The 20,506-nt window shown below is 39.9% G+C and overlaps 3 protein-coding genes across 4 annotated transcripts; 1 reads left to right on the top strand and 2 right to left on the bottom strand.

Moving 5' to 3' along the window:
* Window positions 1–369: 369 nt before the first annotated feature.
* On the bottom strand, window positions 370–5,022 carry LOC135140950 (neurotactin). The gene is made up of 5 exons (XM_064071707.1): window positions 4,902–5,022; window positions 4,459–4,707; window positions 2,774–3,321; window positions 1,280–2,159; window positions 370–1,233 (listed from the first exon to the last, which is right to left on the bottom strand). The coding sequence occupies exons 2-5, from the start codon at window positions 4,705–4,707 to the stop codon at window positions 709–711; spliced, it is 2,202 nt and encodes a 733-aa protein (XP_063927777.1). The 5' UTR covers window positions 4,902–5,022; the 3' UTR covers window positions 370–708.
* A 473-nt stretch (window positions 5,023–5,495) lies between these two features.
* On the top strand, window positions 5,496–12,483 carry LOC135141058 (C2 domain-containing protein 3). The gene is made up of 8 exons (XM_064071921.1): window positions 5,496–5,556; window positions 5,660–6,434; window positions 6,486–6,773; window positions 6,823–7,343; window positions 7,391–7,570; window positions 10,897–11,502; window positions 11,551–11,739; window positions 11,802–12,483. Exons 2-8 carry the CDS (start codon window positions 5,747–5,749, stop codon window positions 12,438–12,440), a joined length of 3,111 nt encoding a protein of 1,036 aa, XP_063927991.1. The 5' UTR covers window positions 5,496–5,556; window positions 5,660–5,746; the 3' UTR covers window positions 12,441–12,483.
* On the bottom strand, window positions 12,439–19,794 carry LOC135141059 (uncharacterized). Of its 2 annotated transcripts, XM_064071923.1 has the most exons (4): window positions 19,566–19,794; window positions 18,991–19,372; window positions 18,688–18,943; window positions 12,439–12,584 (listed from the first exon to the last, which is right to left on the bottom strand). In XM_064071923.1, exons 1-4 carry the CDS (start codon window positions 19,573–19,575, stop codon window positions 12,456–12,458), a joined length of 777 nt encoding a protein of 258 aa, XP_063927993.1. In that variant the 5' UTR covers window positions 19,576–19,794; the 3' UTR covers window positions 12,439–12,455. The 2 variants fall into 2 exon arrangements, with proteins under 2 accessions (XP_063927993.1, XP_063927992.1); XM_064071922.1 differs by having other exon boundaries at window positions 18,991–19,794.
* Window positions 19,795–20,506: the final 712 nt, after the last annotated feature.

The raw sequence follows: 20,506 nt of genomic DNA, 5'->3' as shown, positions 1-20,506 counted from the left end.
GAAAAATTCATCACAATTGAGAATTGACATCGGGGCGGGTATGGGTGGCGCCTAATCTTTGGCTTTATTTTTTTCTTAATATACATACTATTTCTTGAATGACACGATACTCAAAAACATATTTTTAATTTCTCGTAGAGAAATAAGGATTTTGCAGTTAAGCTCCACCTTCTTGGCTCACGACGAATAAAAAAAATCATTACAATTGAGATGGGGTGGGTGGGCGGGGCTACATTTTGTCTATTTTTCTTAATATGTGTACTTATTTCGACAACAAGAAACAACTTTGCAACGGAGTTTATAAATGACAATTTTGAGTCTGTTTGGAACTAGGTGAAAAAATCGAAAAATCGTCCTATACACTCGCCGTACAATCAATATCATTTATTAAGTAAATAGAAAAGGTACATTTCGTTCATAAATAAAATCGATTCACAGAATCAAGTACAAGGTGTATATCGTTACAAAAGCTCATATAAATAAAATACAAAATATAATATCGGGTAATTACGATTAAATTGGACTTCATCTCAGTACATTCCAAGCTTCACATTTATTGCTAAACCTAATTTGAGTATAAAAACGTGTCGTACATTTGGCAAATTTTCAACAATGATGTATAAGAGATCAAAAATTAGGCCTAAAACGGCCCCGCGTGGGGGCGGCCGCCGCCGCCCCCACCCGCGGCCGTCGTACACATACAATAAATTAATCAAGAGCTGCATACGGTAAAACCACGCCTTTATTGATCCAAAAGGCGCAGTGTGAGTACCTGGCGTCGGCCAGAATATCCTGACCCACCACCAGGATCCGCTTCCCCAGCTCGCCGTGCTCCACCGTCCCGAACCACACGTAGTGGTAAAACAGCCCCTGCATCGCCGAGAAAAACCGCTTCTGTTCGGGCGTCTTCGGCTCGTACCGCCCCAAAATGGCGTCCATGTCGGAGTCGACGTCCGCCACGTCTTGCTCGCCCCGCGGCTGCGTCACCACATAAAACGGGACTTCCTGCATTTTGCTGGTGATAGCCAGTAAAGGACACACGGTGCGTATGTCCGAGATCATGGCGCTGAGACCTTTGTAGGTGTGAGGGTAGAGCTTTAGGGCACTTTCTGATAAGTTCTTAGTCGAAAGAAAAGAGTCCTGGATGTGTTTCTTCACCAGAAACGGAGTCCACTCTTTGTGCTTGAGGAGGAGCTTCTGGGAAGCGCCGGCGTGAGCCGTGCTCCCGACAACCTACAAGTCAACAATTAATAATAATTACGAAAATGAAGCTACTAACCAGGTTGATTTTTTTTTTGGTCCACGCCTCCGCGGGGTACTCCTTCAAGATCCGCCCGTCCAGCACCAGCCACTCGTGCCTCTTCGCCGGTTCCTCGTCCGGGCTCGGCAAGTCCGGCTGCGGCTTCCTCCACGTGTCCTCCACCGCCCTCACTAGCTCCTCCGCGTCCAGCCCCCTCAAGCACTCCGCATCCTTGCAGTCCACCAGCTGCAAAAAAGTCCCGTTTTCGTTCTCCGCCTCATGGCGCGTTTTATTCGGGAACAGCGCCCCTCCAGACGCCGCCCACGCCCTCGCAAAGTACTTATCGGCGTCCGGGAGCGTCGCCAGCGCCGTCACCATCGTCCCCCCGGCGCGGTGCCCCAGCAGCGTCACGGCTTCCTTGTCCCCGCCGAAGTGCTGGATGTTCAACTGCACCCACTTCAGCGCCTCCAGGATATCCGACAACCCGTAGTTACCCGACGTGTGCGGGTAATCCGACTGGGAAAGCACGTCCAGGGCGAGGAAACCCAGCGCCCCCAGGCGGAAATTAGGCCGCACGAACACCACGTCCTTGGAGCGGGCGTAGCGGGCCGACGGACGCAGCTTCCCGGGGGAGTCGCCGATGAAGCTGTCGGCGCCGATGAGCACGATAACGGGCAGCGGGTCGGTGTAGCGCACGTAGGGGGTGATGACGTCGAGGGTGAGGCAGTCCTCGGTGCCCGAGACGGCGCCGTCGCTGTGGATCTGCAAGCAGGGGGCGCTGGCGTTGTGCGCCTTGAAGGTGTCGTTCCAGCAGAAGTCGATGTTGTTGAGGGGCTGGGCGTACTTGAAGCGCAGCGAGCCGGTGGGCGGGCGGGCGTAGGGGATGCCGCGGAAGGCGATGGCGCTGTCTTCAACAAGCCTGCAAAAGGGGGCTAAATTGGAATTTGATTTGGGGGAATTTTGGCGCGGTTGGTACACAAATGTCAAATTCTAACATTTGAAGTTGAAATTTTTGCAATAAAACGAGAAATTCAAAGTTGTGTTCATTTTTAGAGTTTTGGACACCCTATTACATACTAGGATGACAATTTCAGCTGGTTTCGCGAGACTGGAAAGGGGTGAATTTGGATTTTTTTTTTTTTTGGTTGGTACGACAAATGTCAAATTGAAGTTTGAATATTCAAATTTTGCAATAAAACGAGAAACTCAAAAAACAATTAGTTATTTTTGAACACTCTGTACAAGTAGCAAGTCTTACGATGACGTTATCCAATTACTCACTGATGACAATTTTAGCACCAATTTGTCTCACTCGATGTCGTAATCAAACATGACCGTTAGAAATTTAAAATTAGGAATGTGGGTGCAATTTCCTACATTATTGAACTAATTTTTAATTTTAAATCATCGCTCTCAGCCACGTCATACAAATATCCACATCAATAATTCTGTTTACACACAGAACTAAGCAATGACGACATCAGCTATTTCTGGCTTGGAGACAACTTGATAAGTTTTTCGTTACAAACTCACCCTTCGACTTTCCCGCAGCTGGTCACGGTTTCCACGAACCGTCCATCCTTGACCAGCGCCTCCTTCAGGGACATTCTGGGGATCGCCACAGCCACAATGATCAAAATCAACACAAAAACGAGCACAGCACTGATGGCCACCCTGTAGGTCTTGAGGTTCTGCCTCCAGGTGGTCTCCTCGACGGCCTCCTGCGCCTCCAAGTCTTTTTTCTCGTCCAAGTTCACAGTCTTCATTTCGTCGTTACCCTTATCGTCCGTACTTTTGTCGTCTAGAGTTTCCATGGAGGCTAGACCAGCCTGCGCGGTCTGGCTCTCCAGTTTCTGGTCGTCTTTCTTCTTTCTGGGGAAAACTGACACCAGGGGGAGGCGGATCGTGTCCAGGAGCTTCTTCTTCTCTTTGGTTTCAGGGGGTTTGTCGCTGTCTTCTTCGCCCAGGATTTTGGATTTGCGGAAGGGGTTGGGGAGCTTAATGCGCGTCTGAGGGGGCACATCCTCGGAGGCGGCTTTGGTTTCGATCAGCTCGGAGCCCTCCACCTCTTGGTCGTCGTCCTGGATTGCAAAAGGGGTGTCCATAAATTAGCATTTTTAAAATAATACGTTCAAATAAATTGATTTGCTACCCCTCCAAAACACTGATGACGTCATCTGAAAATCCTGTTCGAAAAAAAACTGAATATTTTCGATGGTAAGGGGTAATTTTCCCCCATTAAATAGTTGAGACACCTGTCTTTACTAATGGATGTATATAGAACCCACTTGGTCATTTGTAATTGATATTTTACTTTTTTTTTTCTTAAAGTACATAGCCATCTTTTCACAACAAGAAACTTAAAACGTGTCGGAATTGACATACATGTCCTTGCTGAAATAATGATGATCGGAATACTTTCAAATGGGAAAAGTCGCTACAAATATAGGCACAGTCTTCATGCATTCATATTTGTGAAGTAATTATTTACTAATCAGTTTTTCGTCATAGGTGAATGACAAGCGTATTACAGACCAAATATAAGAAATTTAACAAAGAGTGCGTTCGTAAAAAAATGCGTTCGAATCATAGACAGTGACGAAGTATGGGTGGTTAAAGTATGATACGAGTACGTTAGTGAATTAAAAAACAAGCTCTACAAGAATCTCTAAAAAAATATAGTGTCATTAAAAAAATTGGATGTCGTAGAGAATCACAAAAAAAAAGAGTATCAAAACACATACACATTTTAATGTATAGAAGTTACCACAAATGAAAGTTCGCAAAATAATTGTTTTTAATTTTTTCAAAAAATCTAGGTAACATTTTTTTAAATATGGCTGATTGGGTTCTAAATCTAAAATTGTTCTCAATTATTAAGACCCGTTTTACAGGTCACTGAATTACTCCGACAATTACCACGAAAATTATTCTCAAAATTAATTTTAGAAATTTTACAAGTGTACCTGTGTTGGCAATAAAATAACCCCCGGAAATTAAACATAGCACAGAGTGTTGTAGGGTTTCGGTATCAAGGTTAGCGTCATAACGACTTTTTAAATTCACCAATTTTCTGAACTAAATAAAAAATTTGAACAACATAAAAATCCTATAATAAAATCGTCCCGATGAAGAGTCAATAAAGCCCGAAACGTGTCGCTGGCGACTTAATCCCCGTTTAATTATCCCTTTGTTCCCCATATGTGCGCTATTCTTACTTTGCACTTCTCCTTAGACTTGCTCCTCGTGAAGAACCCCGGCATCTGTATGCCCCCGATCGGGATCTTCTTCGGCTTCACCTCCATCCCCTCCTTGATGTCGCTCTTCACTTTCTTCTCTTCCCCGCTTTCTTCCACCTTCTCCAGCGCCTTGTTCTCGGCATTTAACATCTTCTCTCTCTCTTCCATCTCGATGTCCTTCTTGTCGTCGCTCTTCTCGATGTTCTCTTCGGTTTTATCACTCATCATCTGTAAAACGACGCATTTTCGACGCTAAAAGGCCGGCACTGAGCATTTGTTCTATTGTAGTCAGCCCGAATATCGATTTTTTAATACACCCTGACGGATATGCGCTCACAGCCCCGACGCATCCTGCCGTTGACCGAAATTCACCCTTCTGTTCTTTCCGGATCCGGAAGGTGTTCAATTATTAAAGCACTTACCGATTGTCGGAGATATCGATATGGTCTGGACACCAACTCTGCACTGTTACTTCTTCAAAACAAAGCGTGCTGCACCCTCTTCGCCCCACGCTCCCCTACGACAACGTGCATAGTGGCATCTTTGTCTTCGCAGCCGGAGGCACGAGCAATTGACCTCTGGAGAGGCGCGCCAGGCCCGGCTGACGCGAAATCCACGCCCCGTACCTACATCTGTTGTGGACAAGATGGCCTAAGACGCCATTTTGACGAATACTTATTATCCCGGTTTTGGCATTGTTCAAGCCGCTGAAGACTCAAAATAGAAATCTATAATTATAAAAGGTGTCAATAAAACCACTTTAATTGTTTGTACTGACACCGGGCTCTAAAAGTCGAGTCGGTCGAAAGGGCTAGCCCGCCCCTGTGCCTCAAGTTTTTAGCATCCCACTAGTCATTATTTTTTTTTTTATTCCGACGTTGTACCCCCATTTATTTTACCAAACCCCAGACATTGAAAATACAACAACAAAACCGCAAAATCAACCAAAATCTTTTTTTTTTAAATCGTGAATAATTTGTTCGGGCCATGTTGGCAGTCGTGTTATTTACACAGCATGCGAGTGGGGGTGTCCGATCTCCGGCTTTTTCTGGCGAAACTTGACGGACTTCAACCCCGGTGAGTATCTCCCCCTTTCACTTTTCCGCAATTAACGCGAAAAATCATTCGGGTTTGTGAATTTTTAATCAAAACCGCCACCAATTCGCTATCGATCGTCCAGGACGTCAAGCAGGGTTTTTGGTTTGCGTTGGCAACAACTGACACTTGATTGACAGTCGTGCAAAATACAAACTCAAGAAGGGTCGGAATGTCGTGTTTTAATTGTTATAACTCGCGGAAAATCGACGCCCAGCTGGTGGATAAGATTCTGGATCGGGGGCAGCGGCTGCGGAGCGCCATGGTGCAGGCGATTTTGAACAACGACCCGTTTAACCAAGACGTCATCTACCAGGAAAGTAAGTCGGTGCGACTGGAAGATCTGCCCAAAGACAGCAACGAGAAAATTCGGGCTTTCCTCCAAGGGGACGCGATGTCCCGGGAGGACGAGATTGTCACGCTGGAGACGCTGCGGTCGATGTCTGCGGCTGACCTGTGTCGGGTGACGGATAGGACCTATGGGAGCGAGGAACCGTGTGATTGTTTAACGTGTGTGGAGTATCAAGAGAAGGATTTAAAATGCGACTTGAAGCGCGAAAGTAACGAAATCACGCAGAAAATCCAAGAACGGTACAAGAGCGAGGTCAGCAGCCACTTGAAGTTCGTGGATTCGGTTAAAATTTCCGTAAATAGTGTCTTTCTGAACCAAGCTGGTGATAAGAAAGTCGCTGATAGTTTAATCAAAGAGAAAGCGGCGGGAGTCGGACAGACGTTTTTTTTAGAGTATCAAATTCCAGAGGTTCTGGTCAAAAACCACCAAAAAGTCAAAACTAAGGTGGATTCGGGGCTAGATTCCGCTAACGTGGTACGACTGTGTTCACGCAGGACACACGGACAAGGTATTACATATTTTAAATTCTTGTTATAAATAGTAACGTTAAAAATTGCAGCTGTTAATTTTAAACAAGTCTCAGTACATGATATTAATTTAACTAAAGTTAAGTTAGAAGATGCCGTAATTACGTTTCGCTTGAGTTTTCGTAATTTTAAGCAGAAACAACCCGTTTCTTTGGGGGTTGCTAAGTTCAGTTTTAGTTCCTTTGAAGTGAGTAAAAATTTCGTTTGTAATCAAGAACTCACGATTAGGTTGAGCGACAAAGCCCCGATTACCGTGGGGGGCTTGAAAGTGTCGATACAATTGGGGTGTGGGCGCCTCTACTTCGGGAAGGAATTTTTAGGTACAACTGAATTCTAGTGTGACCAAAAAAAACCTAATTTTAATTCTAGACGCCGTCACCACCAACAAAGAAAACTCAATAGTCCTAGGAAGCGACGATCTTAGCAGTACAGAGTCGGACTTTATCGAAAAACTAGACTTTTACACCACAAACAACAACAACAACGAAAAAACTGCAGTCCAAAAAAATACTCAAAAACCGAAATTTGAGCACTTCGTTCCTAAGCTCAAACTAGTCCCTTCTAAAACCGAACTAGCACAATCTAACCGACAACCGCACAGAAACCAGTTCATATCAAAATCTGAACAATTCATATCAAAGCCGCAGCCGGTTTATCCAAAACCTCAAATCATATCAAAACCGGAACCGGTTCTGCACGTCGTGGAACCGGTTCCTGATACGTTGCGGCCTCAAAAACCGGTTCTGTTCGGTTTCGTCTACGTATCTGAAGCTCAGTTCTCACGAGAAGCGTTGAATTCGTACGTGACGTGTCAGATGTTTGCGTCTGATGACGTTTGCACTAGTAAATTGGTGGCGTTTGATTCCAACCCCATATATAATTTTTCCCAGGTTTGTTCTAATTTATTTTTGTTTTATTTCTACCGGTGAACTTGTAGCAATTCCCGCTAGTATGTGAAGACGAACTTCTCTTAACCTTGCGTGAGAATTTCATGGTAGTGGAGTTTTTTGAAAAAGGTCAGAAGGATTTTTTGATCGGGTTATCCAAGCTTCCTTTGCACCAGTTCTACTTGGCGTACAGAAACCCGATTATTGTTAGGTACTTGTCGGAGCGAAAGGTACGGGTTGGTATTGTGCACAGACCATTAAGCAAATAGAAAGACGTTCAAAAACCACTACGATTTAATGTGGCGATTACAGCGCTGCTCGAGCTCCTGCATGAATTAAATCCACTGATTACTAGATTATAATTACTACAGTAGTAATTTTATTTTTAATTACAATTTTAATTCTATAAAAATGAAACTAAATTCAGTAATGAAAAACATATATTTGATAACAATGACAAAATTACAAAACAACTCTCAAAGAAAAACAATTTCATTTCGAAATACCTAAAAAAAATAATCTAATTACAAACTGCTTAAAAAAAACTCTTGAAACTACGGGTAGGTGTTAATTTTAAAACCTATTTGAATTATTAATTCTTCTACGATTATGTACTTCAAATTGTTTTTGCAGATTGGTCAATTTTTTATTTATTATTAGACGCACTGCCAAATTAATAATTTCCGTTCTTAAATCAGCAATATGAATGTCACAGTTAATCCAAGTAAAGTTAATTGTTGCTGTTATATGTTCTTTTAAATTTCTTGCAATATTTGGAACTTCTCCAAAATTATCTAAAAAGAAGACTATGGTATCGTAAATCTCAGCTAAGCATGTTACAAATTCTTTTGTAGCATATTTCAACCTTAATTTTTGATCCTGTTCTTTGTAAAGAGTGAAAATATGATGTTCTTCGGTTTTTTGTGCAATTATACAATTTTTACAGTCTTTACATGTGATAGCTTTTAATTTTTTATTAAAAAGCCACAAACATATGTAATAGCCTGAAGATCATATAAATCTTTAAATGCAGCTCTATTAGTTGAGCTAGAATTTTCTAAATTTACCAACTCATTGATATTTTCTGTAAACTGAAAATTTGTTGGTTTTGATGACGAGGATAAAAATATTCTAAGATTATCGAGAAGTTTTCCTACATCTTCTTCACAATTCTTACCATATGCTTGATATGCTATCAAATTATTCAAAATACTTGTTTTTAACGCCGATATAAATTGAAAACACGATGGATTACTATTTCCTGAACCGTATTGTCGTATCACTGAAAATAAATTTTCAACATTCTTGTTCGCAAAAATTTGAATTAATTTTTTTCACACATCTGCCAAAGAAGTCTAATTCCACGAATGTTATTTAACCAACCTTCTTTAAAGGGCATAGTTGTTTTGAATTGACCACGTACTTCGTCATAAAATTTCCAACTTTCGATTTTTTTTCCATTTTATTCCAAAAATCAAAATGACCGGATTTCTTTGTTAAAGCACATCTTAGCTTTGGATTGCAGTGGTTGTTACGCATATTAATACCAGTGGAGTTGAAACTGTCGAATAAATCATTTGCGTCTTTTACAAAGAAAGCCGTTTCGATTGCTTCTGAAGGAATATTTTCTTTTGAATCTATTAGAGTTTCAAGTGCAGCTGCCATACTGGCACTAAGTGTTTTTGCTGCAATTGACACTTTCATCTTTACTAATCTATATCTGTTCACGTAAAGAAAGGGTTCTCGGATTTTATGCAAAGTTTGAAATCTTCGAGTACTATCAAATTGATAAGCTTGTCTCAAATACATAAATTTAGCTTTCTTGATTTCATCATAATAAATCGTATATTTAAGGAGAGCATTTCTTAATGATTTCAATAAATGGGGACTATCATATAAACATACAATTTTTTTTGAATTTACCTTAAAGTATGGTTCCTTATACTCTACATTTGATTCTTCTTTTAACAAACGTAGAGCCTTTACATTCGAACTGGCCTGATCACAAACGGTGCATATGACTTTTGCGCCGGCCATATTAAGTTTGCTAATAATTTCTTTAATTATTAGTTTTAATTTTATACTTTTAATAGAGTCCTTAACAAAATAGTACGCTATTGGTTGTTTCCATCCGGAACTAATACCTTGTATCATAAATACTAACGCATGGTTAGCATAATTTTTATTTCGTCCTAAAGATCCCAAATCCTCAAAACCAATAATTTTGTCAGTAGATCTCGAATAGGTTAAATTTGTAGATAAAGACACTTCATCAAACATAAGCTTGCATAATCGATCTCTTGGTTTCAGTTTCTCAATTCTCATTTTTAACTTATCAAATAGTTCGTCATTCACGCCACATTCAAAAGGTATATTTTTCAAAAATTTGTACAAAGTTGTTTTTGACGGAAGTCTGAAAAAATGTTTTAAAAAGCGATAACATTTTGGACCTCTTTTGTACATAGCCAAGGCAAATATTTTATTTTCAGTTGACCATCTAGGAATTTTTTTTTCATGTTATCAAATTGGGATTTTATGAAGCTTGCACTTACAGAATTGCAATTTTCTTGTAAAATGTTAATTAGATGATTTTGGGGAGCACGTTTTAGAAGATCCAAGTTTTTTTTTTATTTACATAATTTTAAATTTAATCTGTTTATTGCCTGTTTCTGGCGTTTTGTTATTCTAAATAAAGTTTGCTCTCTAGGAGTTAAGTCGTCCACTCTTTTGCATCCTACCTTTTTCAAAACACTGGGTGAATATTTTCTTTTTTTCGGAGTATGTGATATTGTCGTGAGAGTATCACAATGTCGTTTGCGTCTTTGTGAATTTACGCTACCATCATACTCAGATTCCGGAATAGTTCCGACTAAAAAAATAAAAATTTTATAATTTTTTTGTTCACTTTTACTGGAATACCCATCACCATTAGTATTAATCACAGCTTGACTACTGTCCTTAAAAATAGTGGGAATTGCGTATTTATGAAGGTTCGTTTGTGCGGTGCTCGTAAAGTAATTTTTACTGAAATGATCTTCACAAATGTAAGCTTTTTTACAATTAACAACAATTTTTTCTGTGCAGGAGGCATTAATGGTATCTATCCACTTTTGTTTTTGAACTGGAGATTTAGGAAAAATAAAAAAATGTTTATTTTTGTTCTTGTGGATTCCTGTTGCGTATACTGACGGACAATTTGGAACTTTGCATCGATATTTATTAATAATTTTCATTTCCGTTGTATCTGAAGCAAGTAAAACTATATTAATATGACTTAAAAATAGCAGATATAATAGCCACCAAACTTACTACTGAAAACCTTTTGAAAAAATTATAATTTGGCGTTTGAATTTGAATGACGTTAAAGGAGATATTTGTTGACAGTAAACACGATCTATTACGAAATTTACACGAGTATAAGCGAATGAGTGTTTGCTCCAGCCGCTCGCGCAGCGCTAGTGTCGCTTCCTAGACTATACGATTCAATGGCAATGAACTGTCTTCCTATTTGTTTAATGGTCTGTGGTATTGTGGTACCAGGGTAATTTTGTGGTAGCTTCCAGTCGTTGGTACCGATGGCTGGGAGACCGTGTACAACCCCAACGACGGCGAAGTGGTCGGACAAGCTCAATTCTTGGTCGCGTTAGGCACGAAGGAGCAAATCGACAACCTTGAAACCGAGCGAGGTTTCAAAACCAACACGGTCAAAGCTAAAGTCACTCTAGTCCCGAAAACCGTCGACGTAGCAACCCAGTCGATCATGGAACCCAAAAAAGACATCGAATCGTTCCTGGAGCAAATGGTAGCCCAGAAGAACCGCACCGTCGAGTCGGGTACAAACACCGGTCCCGAGATTCGCAGCACTTCGGATCTACTCGACTCATTACAGAAAGCGCTTTCGAGCGAAACCCCCAAAGACAAGGACTCGTTTAGGGCTCAGGTGGTCATAAACAGCGCCCTTCATCTACCAAGCCGGCGAAAATGTAAATCGAAACGTTCGAAGGGCAGAAACGCCAAACACGAAGACATCCTACCGAGCACCTACGTGACGTTCGAAGACCACACCGGCGACCTAAAAATCACACCTATAGTACCGAAAAGTACGACCCCGAAGTGGGAGTTCAAATGTGATGTAACTTTACCTGTAGAGTATTTGACGGACGTGAGTTGGCAACACTGCGACGCGTCGTGACTGATTGGTTTGTTTCAGAATCAGAAGTTTCTAGTGTTTAAGGTGTGGCGCAAATCCACCAATACGACGATGACACCTAACATGCAGGCGGATCATGTGATCGGCTTCGCCGCCGTTGATTTGACGGTGCTGGCGGCGGGGTTGCCAAGTGTGCAGGGGTGGTTCAATATCAACGACTTAACGAAGAAGTGCAACGGACAAATTAATGTAACTATTCTTATCATTATTATTATTATTTAATAACCATACGAACTTCATTGTTGTTGTAGATCCACGTGACTCCCTCTGAAAACGTACTCAAGTATCACTGTCCTAAAACCCCGGAGGAGTCAAGCGCGCCTGTGCAGCCCCCAGAGCCCCCATTCGAGCCCGGCGAGCTGCTCGGCCGCGCCCTCAAGCGCAAATTCACCGAACTCGACGAAATCACTCAGCGCCTAAGGTTACGCCTGTCTAAGGTGACCAACGACGAGTCGGACACTTCCAACGACGACGTCGCCGACGAGTTTGAGCGCGATATCAACACTCTGTGTATCGAGGACGACTTCGACATGCTCGATTTCGAAAAGGAGGGTCACGGTTTTAATTTGGAGGACGACAAAGAGGTGGGGTTGCTCCAGACGGATCACTACATGACTGAGAGTAAACAGAAGTTGGATCAGATGCTGGAGAAGCTGAGTTTGATGTCGGGTGAGGCGTCGAGTCGGTACGTGTCGGGCTGCTCCGAGGGGCGACTGGACACGGAGGCGCTCTTGACCGAGCTCGATTGCGGCTCGAGGCCCAATTTACACTCTAGTGCTTCGTTTAGTCGGGAGATGGCGCAGAAGTTCGGATGTTTGATGACCAGCGCGGTGGCCGAAGGACGGTCGGAGGGCGAAGGCAGCGTCAGTGATACAAAATCGAGTGATTAGTGTGCATTTTTACGTTTAACATTTAATATAAAGGTCTAAGTAATTTTCTAAGCGTAGTTTCTTGTTGATTTTGGAGGGAGGGAGGCGGCGGATGGCGGCGGTGGTGTTTTCGTGGTCGTGGGCGAAGAAGCAGTTGCGGATTTTCTAGAACAAGTAAATTATAGGTCGATTTATAAACTTGTCGCTGACGTTGTTGACGTTGGGTTTTCAACCAATCAAATTGCGGTAGTGTGCAGTGCTGCCAACGTTTTCTGGTTAATAGCACTAATTCCGCAAAAATTAAATTTTGATATTAAGCCATTTATTAATCACCCTCATATTCTAAATCGCTGCCATCATTTTTTTCACTGTTGCTTCCTGTCAGTACTTATGCATTGTTAAACATAGTTCTCGATAAATGAACAAGATTTGTTGCTATTTGTCTCAAAAACAGATTAGGTATTATAACTACAAGGGCTTACATTTTTGCAGGAAAGTATTGATTTTACAATTAAACTCCGCCCTTCGGTCAGACAGCGAATGAAAAATTCATCATAATTGAGATCGAGACGGATGGGTGGGGCTTCTCCATTTTAATTACATTTATTAGTTTTTTTTTTGTAGAATACGATTACTTAAAAACAAACACATTTCACATGGTAATTTCTCGTAGAAAAGTAAAGATTTTATAATTGAGCTCCGACCCTCGGCTTAACGACGAATAAAAAAAAATCATCAGAATTGAGATAGGGTGGGTGGGCGGGGCTTATATTTTGCCTCTTTTTTTTTTCTTAACATACAGAGATATTTTTTCACAACAAGAAACTAAATAGTACATTTTTGCAAGGAAATATGGATTTTACAATTATGGGGCGGGGAATAATTGCAAATAGATATTTCCTTATACAAATTTTCCATTTTAAACATGTTTTAAGTCTGATGTTATGAAAAGAAATATACACATTAAACAAAAAGGCAAAATGTAAGCCCGCCCACCCGCCCTGTCTCGATTGTGATGATTTTTTTTTGCCGTGAATCAAGAGAGCGGATCTTAACTGCCAAATACTTATTTCTTTACAAGAAATTAAATACATGTTTTTGACAATCGTGTTATTGAAAGAATACTGTGTATAGTAAGAAACAAAGGAAAATATAAAACCCGCCCACCCACCCCATCGCAATTGTGATGATTTTTTTTATTCACTGTGAACCAAGAGGGCAGAGCTTAACTGGAAAATACTTACTTCTTCATAAGAAATTAAAAACATGTTTTTGAGTATCGAAATATGGCTTTTGCAATTAGGCTCCGCCCCCACGTCCGCCAAATAATGAAAACTTCATTACTATTTCGGTCAGGGCAGGTATGGGTGGGGCTTAATCTCATGTCTTACATAGTAATTTCTTGTAGAGAAATAATAAGGATTTGGCAATTAAATTCCGCTGCTTTGGCTCTTGACGATTAAAAAAAAATCGTCGCAATTGGGATAGGGGGGTGGGCGGGGCTTATATTTTGTGTTTTTTTCTTAATATACGTAGGCGTTTTTTCTGAACAAGAAACTTGAAAACATGTTTGAAATGGGAAATTCGTCTAGACAAATATGGATTTTGCAATTAAGCCCCGCCTCCCGATCTGAAAACCAATGAAAAATTTATCACAATTGAGAATCTAGATCGGGGCGGGTGTAGGTGGCTTTATTTTTCTTAATATAACACAGTATTCTTTGAACAACACGACACTCAAAAAAATGTTTTTAATTTGTCATAGCGAAATAAGGATTTTGCAGTTAAGCTCCGCCCTCTTAACGCACGATGAATAAAAAAAATCATTACAATTGAGATAGGGCGGGTGGGCGGGGTACATTTTTTTTCCCTAAATATACTTCGTAGTCGTCTTTTCAGAACAAAAAAACTTAAAACATGTTTAAAATGGTAAAACCTTCTAGACAAATATGGATCTTGCAATTAAGCCCCGCCTCTCTATCTGATAACGAATGAAAAATTCATCACAATTGAGAATTAAGCTCGGGACGGATATGAGTGGGGCCTAATCTTTGACTTTATTTTTCTTAATATACATAGTATTCTTTGAATAATGATACTCAAAAAAATGTTTTTAATTTTTCGTAGAGAAATAAGGATTTTGCAGTTAAGCTCTGCCTTATTGGCTCACGACGAATAGAAAAAATCATCACAATTGGGATAGGGCGGGTGGGCGGGGCACATTTTTTTTTCCTTAAATATACTACGTTGTCGTTTTTTCAGCACAAGAAACTCGAAACATCTTTAAAATGGTAAATTCTTCTAGACAAATGGATCTTACAATTAAGCCCCGCCTTTCGATCTGAAAACGAATGAAAAATTTATCACAATTGAGAATTGGGATCGGGGCGGGTATGGGTGGGGCTTAATCTTTCACTTTATTTTTCTTAAACAAAACACAGTATTCTTTGAATGGCACGATACTCAAAAAAATGTTTTTAATTTGTCATAGAAAAATAAGGATTTTGCAGTTAAGCTCCGCCCTCTGGGCTAACGATGAATATAAAAAATCATCACAATTGGTGGGCGGGGCACATTTTTTTTCCCTAAATATACTACGTAGTCGTCTTTTCAGAACAAAAAACTTAAAACATGTTTAAAATGGTAAATCCTTCTAAACAAATATGGATCTTACAATTAAGCCCCGCCTCTCGATTTGACAACGAATGAAAAATTTATCACAATTGAGAATTAAGATCGGGACCGGTATGGGTGTGTCCTAATCTTTGGCTTAATTTTTTTATTAATATACCTAGTATTCTATAAACAACACGATACTCAAAAAAATGATTTTAATTTCTCATAGAGAAATAAGGATTTTGCAGTTAAGCTGCGTCTTCTTAACTCACGATGAATAAAAAAAAATGATCACAATTGAGATGGGGTGGGTGGGCGGGGCTAAATTTTGCCTTTTTTTCTTAATATATGTAGACTTATTTCGACAACAAGAAACTTATAACATGGTAAATTTTTGTAGTAATCAATTTAAATCCTCCACTTTTCTTCTACAACCCCTTTAAATATGGCAAAAGTTGAACATCAGAGTTACCAGCAACGGCAGCTTGGAAACTGAGTTTATAAATGATAAGTGTGCACATATTAAAACAAAAAGGCAAAATGTTAGCCCGCCCACCCACCCCATCGCAATTGTGATGATTTTTTTTATTCGCCGTGAACAAAGGGGGCGGAGCTTAATTGCAAAATACTTCTTTACAAGAAATTAAAAACATGTTTTTGAGTATCGTGTTATTCATAGAATACTGTGCATATTAAGAAACAAAGGAAAATATAAACCCCACCCACCCACCCCATCGCAATTGTAATGGTCTTTTTTATTCGCCATGAATTAAGGGGGCGGAGCTTAACTGCAAAATACTTATTTCTTCATAAGAAATTAAAAACATGTTTTTGAGCATCGTGTTGTTCAAAGAATACTATGTATATTGAGAAAACAAAGCAAAATATAACCCCGCCCACCCACCCCATCTCAATTGTGATGATTATTTTCATTCTTAGAAACTTAAAACACGTTTAAAATGGTACTTTTTTTATGGAAATGTGGATTTTGCAATTAGGCTCCGCCCCTATGTCCGCAAAATAATGAAAACTTCATTACTATTTCGGTCAGGGCAGGTTTGGGTGAGGCTTAGTCTCATGTCTTACATGGTAATTTCTTGTAGAGAAATAATGAGAATTTGGCAATTAAATTCCGCTACTTTGGCTCTTGACGATTAAAAAAAATCATTCCAATTGAGATAGGGCGGGTGGGCGGGGCTTATATTTTGTCTTTTTTTCTTCATATACGTAGTCGTTTTTTCAGAACAAGAAACTTAAAACGTGTTTAAAATGGTAAATTCTTCGAGAGAAATATGGATCTTGCAATTAAGCCCCGCCTCTCGATCTGAAAACGAATGAAAAATTTATCACAATTGAGAATTGGGACCGGGGCGGGTACGGGTGGGGCCTAATCTTTCACTTTATTTTTCTTAATATAACACAGTATTCTTTGAACAACACTATACCCAAAAAAATGTTTTAAATTTCTCGTAGAGAAATAAGGATTTTGCAGTTAAGCTCCGCCCTCTGGGCTAACGATGAATATAAAAAATCATCACAATTGAGATAGGGCGGGTGGGCGGGGCACATCTTTTTTTTTCCTAAATATACTACGTAGTCGTCTTTTCAGAACAAAAAACTTAAAACATCACATATCCTCTAAGAAAATAAGGGTGGGTTGGCGGGGTTAGTACGTGTCAAGATAAGACTGATTTTGGCAGTTGACCCAAGCTTCAAAGAAAATAAAGGGTGGGTGGGCTTAGTACCCTTTCTTAGAAGAAACTGATATTGGCAAATGATTTATTCTTCTAAGAAAATAACGACTGGGTAGGTGGGGCTAGTACATGCTAACAATAAAAAATTAAAAAATTAAAAAATGACAAATTGAAAAATCGAATAAATGAGAAATTGGAAAATTGTAAAACTGTATAGTCCGAAAATCAAATTTTAACTTGAGAACTTGAAAAATTAAAAATCAAAAAATTCCAAAATTGTAAAGTTATAACTTGAAAAATCAAAAGATTGGAATTAAAAACAGCAAAACTGCCAAACAAATTATCAAATGAGATATTCAAAAGTTGAAAAATCCAAAAAAAAAAAATTGGAAACTGGAATTTCGAATTCGATTTTATGAGATTTGTTTTTTTTTTTTGTTCAATTTTTCGATATTCCAGTTTTTGATTTTCTATTATACAGTTGTACAATTTTCCGGGTTTTCAGTTCGCCATTTTTTAATTTTTTAATTTTTAGCAAGTACTAGTCTCACCCACACAGCCTTTATTTTCTTAGAAGAATAAATCATTTGCCAAAATCAGTCTCATTTTGACAAATGACCTATTCTTCTAGGAAATGGTAAATCCTTCTTAACTCACGACGAATAAAAAAAATAATCCCATTTGAGATAGGGTGGGTGGGCGGGGGTACATTTTGCCTTTTTTTTTCTTAATATGTGTAGACTTATTTCGGCAACAAGCAATTAAAACATGTCTAAAATGATACATTTTTGTAGTAATCAACTTAAATCCTCCACTTCTTCTACAACCACTTTAAATATGGCTAAAGTTAAACATCAAAGTTACTATCAACGGCAACTCGGCAACGGAGTTTATAATGACAAGTCTACACATATTAAAACAAAAAGGCAAAATGTCCGCCCGCCCACCCACCCTATCTCAATTGTGATGATTTCTTTTATTCACTGTGAACCAAGAGGGCGGAGCTTAACTGCAAAATACTTGTTTCTTTACAAAAAATTATAAACATGTTTTTGAGTATCGTGTTATTCAAAGAATACTGTGCATATTAAGAAACAAAGGAAAATATAAACCCCGCCCACTCACCCCATCGCAATTGTGATGATTTTTTTTATTCGCCGTGAACAAAGGGGGCAAAGCTTAACTGCAATATACTTATTTCTTTACAAGAAATTAAAAGCATATTTTTGAGTATCGTGATATTTCAAAGAATACTAGATATAATAAGAAACAAAGGCAAAATATACCCCGCCCACCCACCCCATCTCTATTGTGATGATTTTTTTTATTCTTAGAAAGTTAAAACACGTTTAAAATGGTAAATTGTTGTAAGGAAATATGGATTTTGCAATTAAGCCCCGCCCCTTGATCTGTCAACCAATGAAAAATCCATCACAGTTGAGAATTGAGATCGGGGCGGGTATGGGTGGTGTCTAATCCTTGGCTTTATTTTTTTCTTGATATACATAGTATTCTTTGAACAATACGGTACTCAAAAACATGTTTTTGCAGTTAAGCTCCGCCTTCTTGGCTCACGACAAAATTATGAGATGACGTTATCAATTTCGTGGGGGAATAAACATATATTTTGATTAACAATTTATCATGCTTACAATAACTTTAAAGCGTCTGCAAAATTTCAAAGTATTCAGTTTTGCATTTCTTCACGCATTGATTAATTTTTTTGAGTCACCCTGTATAAGCAAATCTAAAAGATATGAATGAAATGATAAATTACAAGCATAGACTGATCATATTTTACACACTTTGTATAAGATTTATTCAGCAATATTAGTGGTGACGTAATCAATTTTTTAGGGGGGATGGGCAAGTACATTTTGATCAAAAATTTACCATACTTATGTCAACGTCAACAGCAAGTTTATAAATCCCGCTTACAACCTGAGTAAAATTAGTACCTCGAAAGTGTTGAGTTCTTTCTCGTTGTAGAGCTCGCGGCCGCGCTTCTCCTCTTCCCAGCACAAGTGGCACAAGAAAATGGCGTGATCTTTGTGCCAGTAGTCACCAGCGCAGATCTGCTCGCACTTGACACAAGTGTCCGTGGCTCTACTCACACACACGATTTCGATCGAGGGTATCATGGTCGGGTGCCCAAAATTGTACATGAACCGCGTCCTTCGACACTTCTTCGTAGCTATATTGTACGTCCCGGGACTAAAAAAAATAAAGACAGTCGGGTTCCAAGCGGTTTCAACTTTTACCCTGGTAGCTTATCCCCCGCCATCGTCACCCTCCTGGACTTGCTCCCGAACGGCGCCTTCCCCGCGCTTTGGGGCCCCCACGGCGCCGCCACGTTGTACCTCGTCGGCGACGGCGTCCGCATGTAAATCTTGTCCCTGAACCTGGGCTCGTTGCTGGCCAGCGCCCCCGCGCCCTTGCCCGCCACCTTCCGGAACACCCTCTCCATCGCCGTCTTGTACTTCTGGGTGTTGTACTGGCCGGGCCCGATGTTGGGGAACAGCTCCATGGCTTGCATTTTCTGGTAACCGGACAACCCTTTGCCGATGAGGTTGGTGTTTCGGGGCAGCCTGGAGCCGAAGCAGATGGCTTGGGGCGGCTTTCGCTCCACCACGTACTCGAAATCTGGGGAATTCGTCGCGGGCGCGATCATAACAATTAACTTGTTGAACCAACTGGGCGAGCTGGGAATGGAATGAGGGAATTCCAAGAATCGCGTGCCCGGGATTGTTGGCGTGACGGAAAATTCGAATCTTATTACGTTATTGATAATGCGAGGCAGGGATTGCACTGTGACCCCGTTATTAATTCAACTTACCGTCTTCCATGGTTGTGACAGGAGTGATTGACAAACGAGATTTGGATGGTATGGATTTTAATCCGGTTAAGTACAAAGGGGTTGTTTAGGGGAGATGGGTATGGGTTTTGCGCTTTCATTAAACAAATGGGGCTAAAAACGAACTTTACATTGTGATTTTTTTTTAATCTTCGTTAATGATAAGTACGGACATTGACAGAGAGGAAATTCGGGTGCACGCAACAACTGCACAAATTGCTTGGAAACGCTTCAGAGTGGCTTTCATAGAATGTAATTACTGATGAAAATAAATGTTTTTCCTCTGAGACATTTATGTGTTAATCAAAAATTTGGTTTTTGGTGTCCACAAAACATAAATATGGTGTTTGGGGTCATAAAATTGGAAGTTTGTTTATTAAAAGAACGTGTAGAGAGAAGAATTAAAGTTGTGAAATTATTAAGGTATGCAACACACTATACAAGTTCCAATGTGGATCGAGCCGGCTACGGTTTGTGTGTATAATCTTGAAGGGTCTTCTATGGTGTTTAGCAAAAAATAGAGTAAGTATTATAACTACAAGGGCTTAGATTTTGTCCCTTTTTCTTAGTAGTCTTCTACTACCGTCCACGGGCTGACAACGAATGAAAAATTCATCACGATTGAGGTCGAGACGGATGGATTTTAATTAATACATTAAGTTTTTTTTGTATAACACGAGCGCTGAAGAACATATTTTACAAGCTAACTTCTCGTAGAAAAGTAAGGATTTTACAATTAAGCTCCGCCCCTCGGCTTACGACGAATAAAAAAAATCATAAGAATTAAGAGAGGGCGGGTGGGCGGGGCTTACATTTTGCCTTTTTTTCTTAATATTCATAGCCATCATTTCACAACAAGAACCTTAGAACTTTGAAATTATGCGGCGGAACCTAATTGTAAAATCGATATTTTCTTATACAGA

Source organism: Zophobas morio, unplaced genomic scaffold, assembly GCF_036711695.1.
Source record: "Zophobas morio isolate AGI-343-1 ecotype UQ-CSIRO unplaced genomic scaffold, CSIRO_AGI_Zmor_V1 ptg000041l, whole genome shotgun sequence".
Classification (NCBI taxonomy): domain Eukaryota; kingdom Metazoa; phylum Arthropoda; class Insecta; order Coleoptera; family Tenebrionidae; genus Zophobas; species Zophobas morio.
The sequence above is the reverse complement of the archived record's forward strand: the minus strand, read 5'-3'. Positions and strand labels throughout refer to the sequence as shown.

Coding starts and splice junctions, on each gene's coding strand:
- LOC135140950 (XM_064071707.1), bottom strand. CDS start 4,707: ATGATGAGTGATAAAACCGAAGAGAACATCGAGAAGAGCGACGACAAG. Junction 3,322..4,458: donor AGTCTAAGGAGAAGTGCAAA/GTAAGAATAGCG, acceptor TTTGCAATCCAG/GACGACGACCAAGAGGTGGA. Junction 1,234..1,279: donor CCAAAAAAAAAATCAACCTG/GTTAGTAGCTTC, acceptor GTTGACTTGTAG/GTTGTCGGGAGCACGGCTCA.
- LOC135141058 (XM_064071921.1), top strand. CDS start 5,747: ATGTCGTGTTTTAATTGTTATAACTCGCGGAAAATCGACGCCCAGCTG. Junction 6,774..6,822: donor CTTCGGGAAGGAATTTTTAG/GTACAACTGAAT, acceptor TTTTAATTCTAG/ACGCCGTCACCACCAACAAA. Junction 11,503..11,550: donor CTGTAGAGTATTTGACGGAC/GTGAGTTGGCAA, acceptor GGTTTGTTTCAG/AATCAGAAGTTTCTAGTGTT.
- LOC135141059 (XM_064071922.1), bottom strand. CDS start 19,400: ATGATCGCGCCCGCGACGAATTCCCCAGATTTCGAGTACGTGGTGGAG. Junction 18,944..18,990: donor GCGGGGGATAAGCTACCAGG/GTAAAAGTTGAA, acceptor TATTTTTTTTAG/TCCCGGGACGTACAATATAG. Junction 12,585..18,687: donor AAGAACTCAACACTTTCGAG/GTACTAATTTTA, acceptor TACTTGTTCTAG/AAAATCCGCAACTGCTTCTT.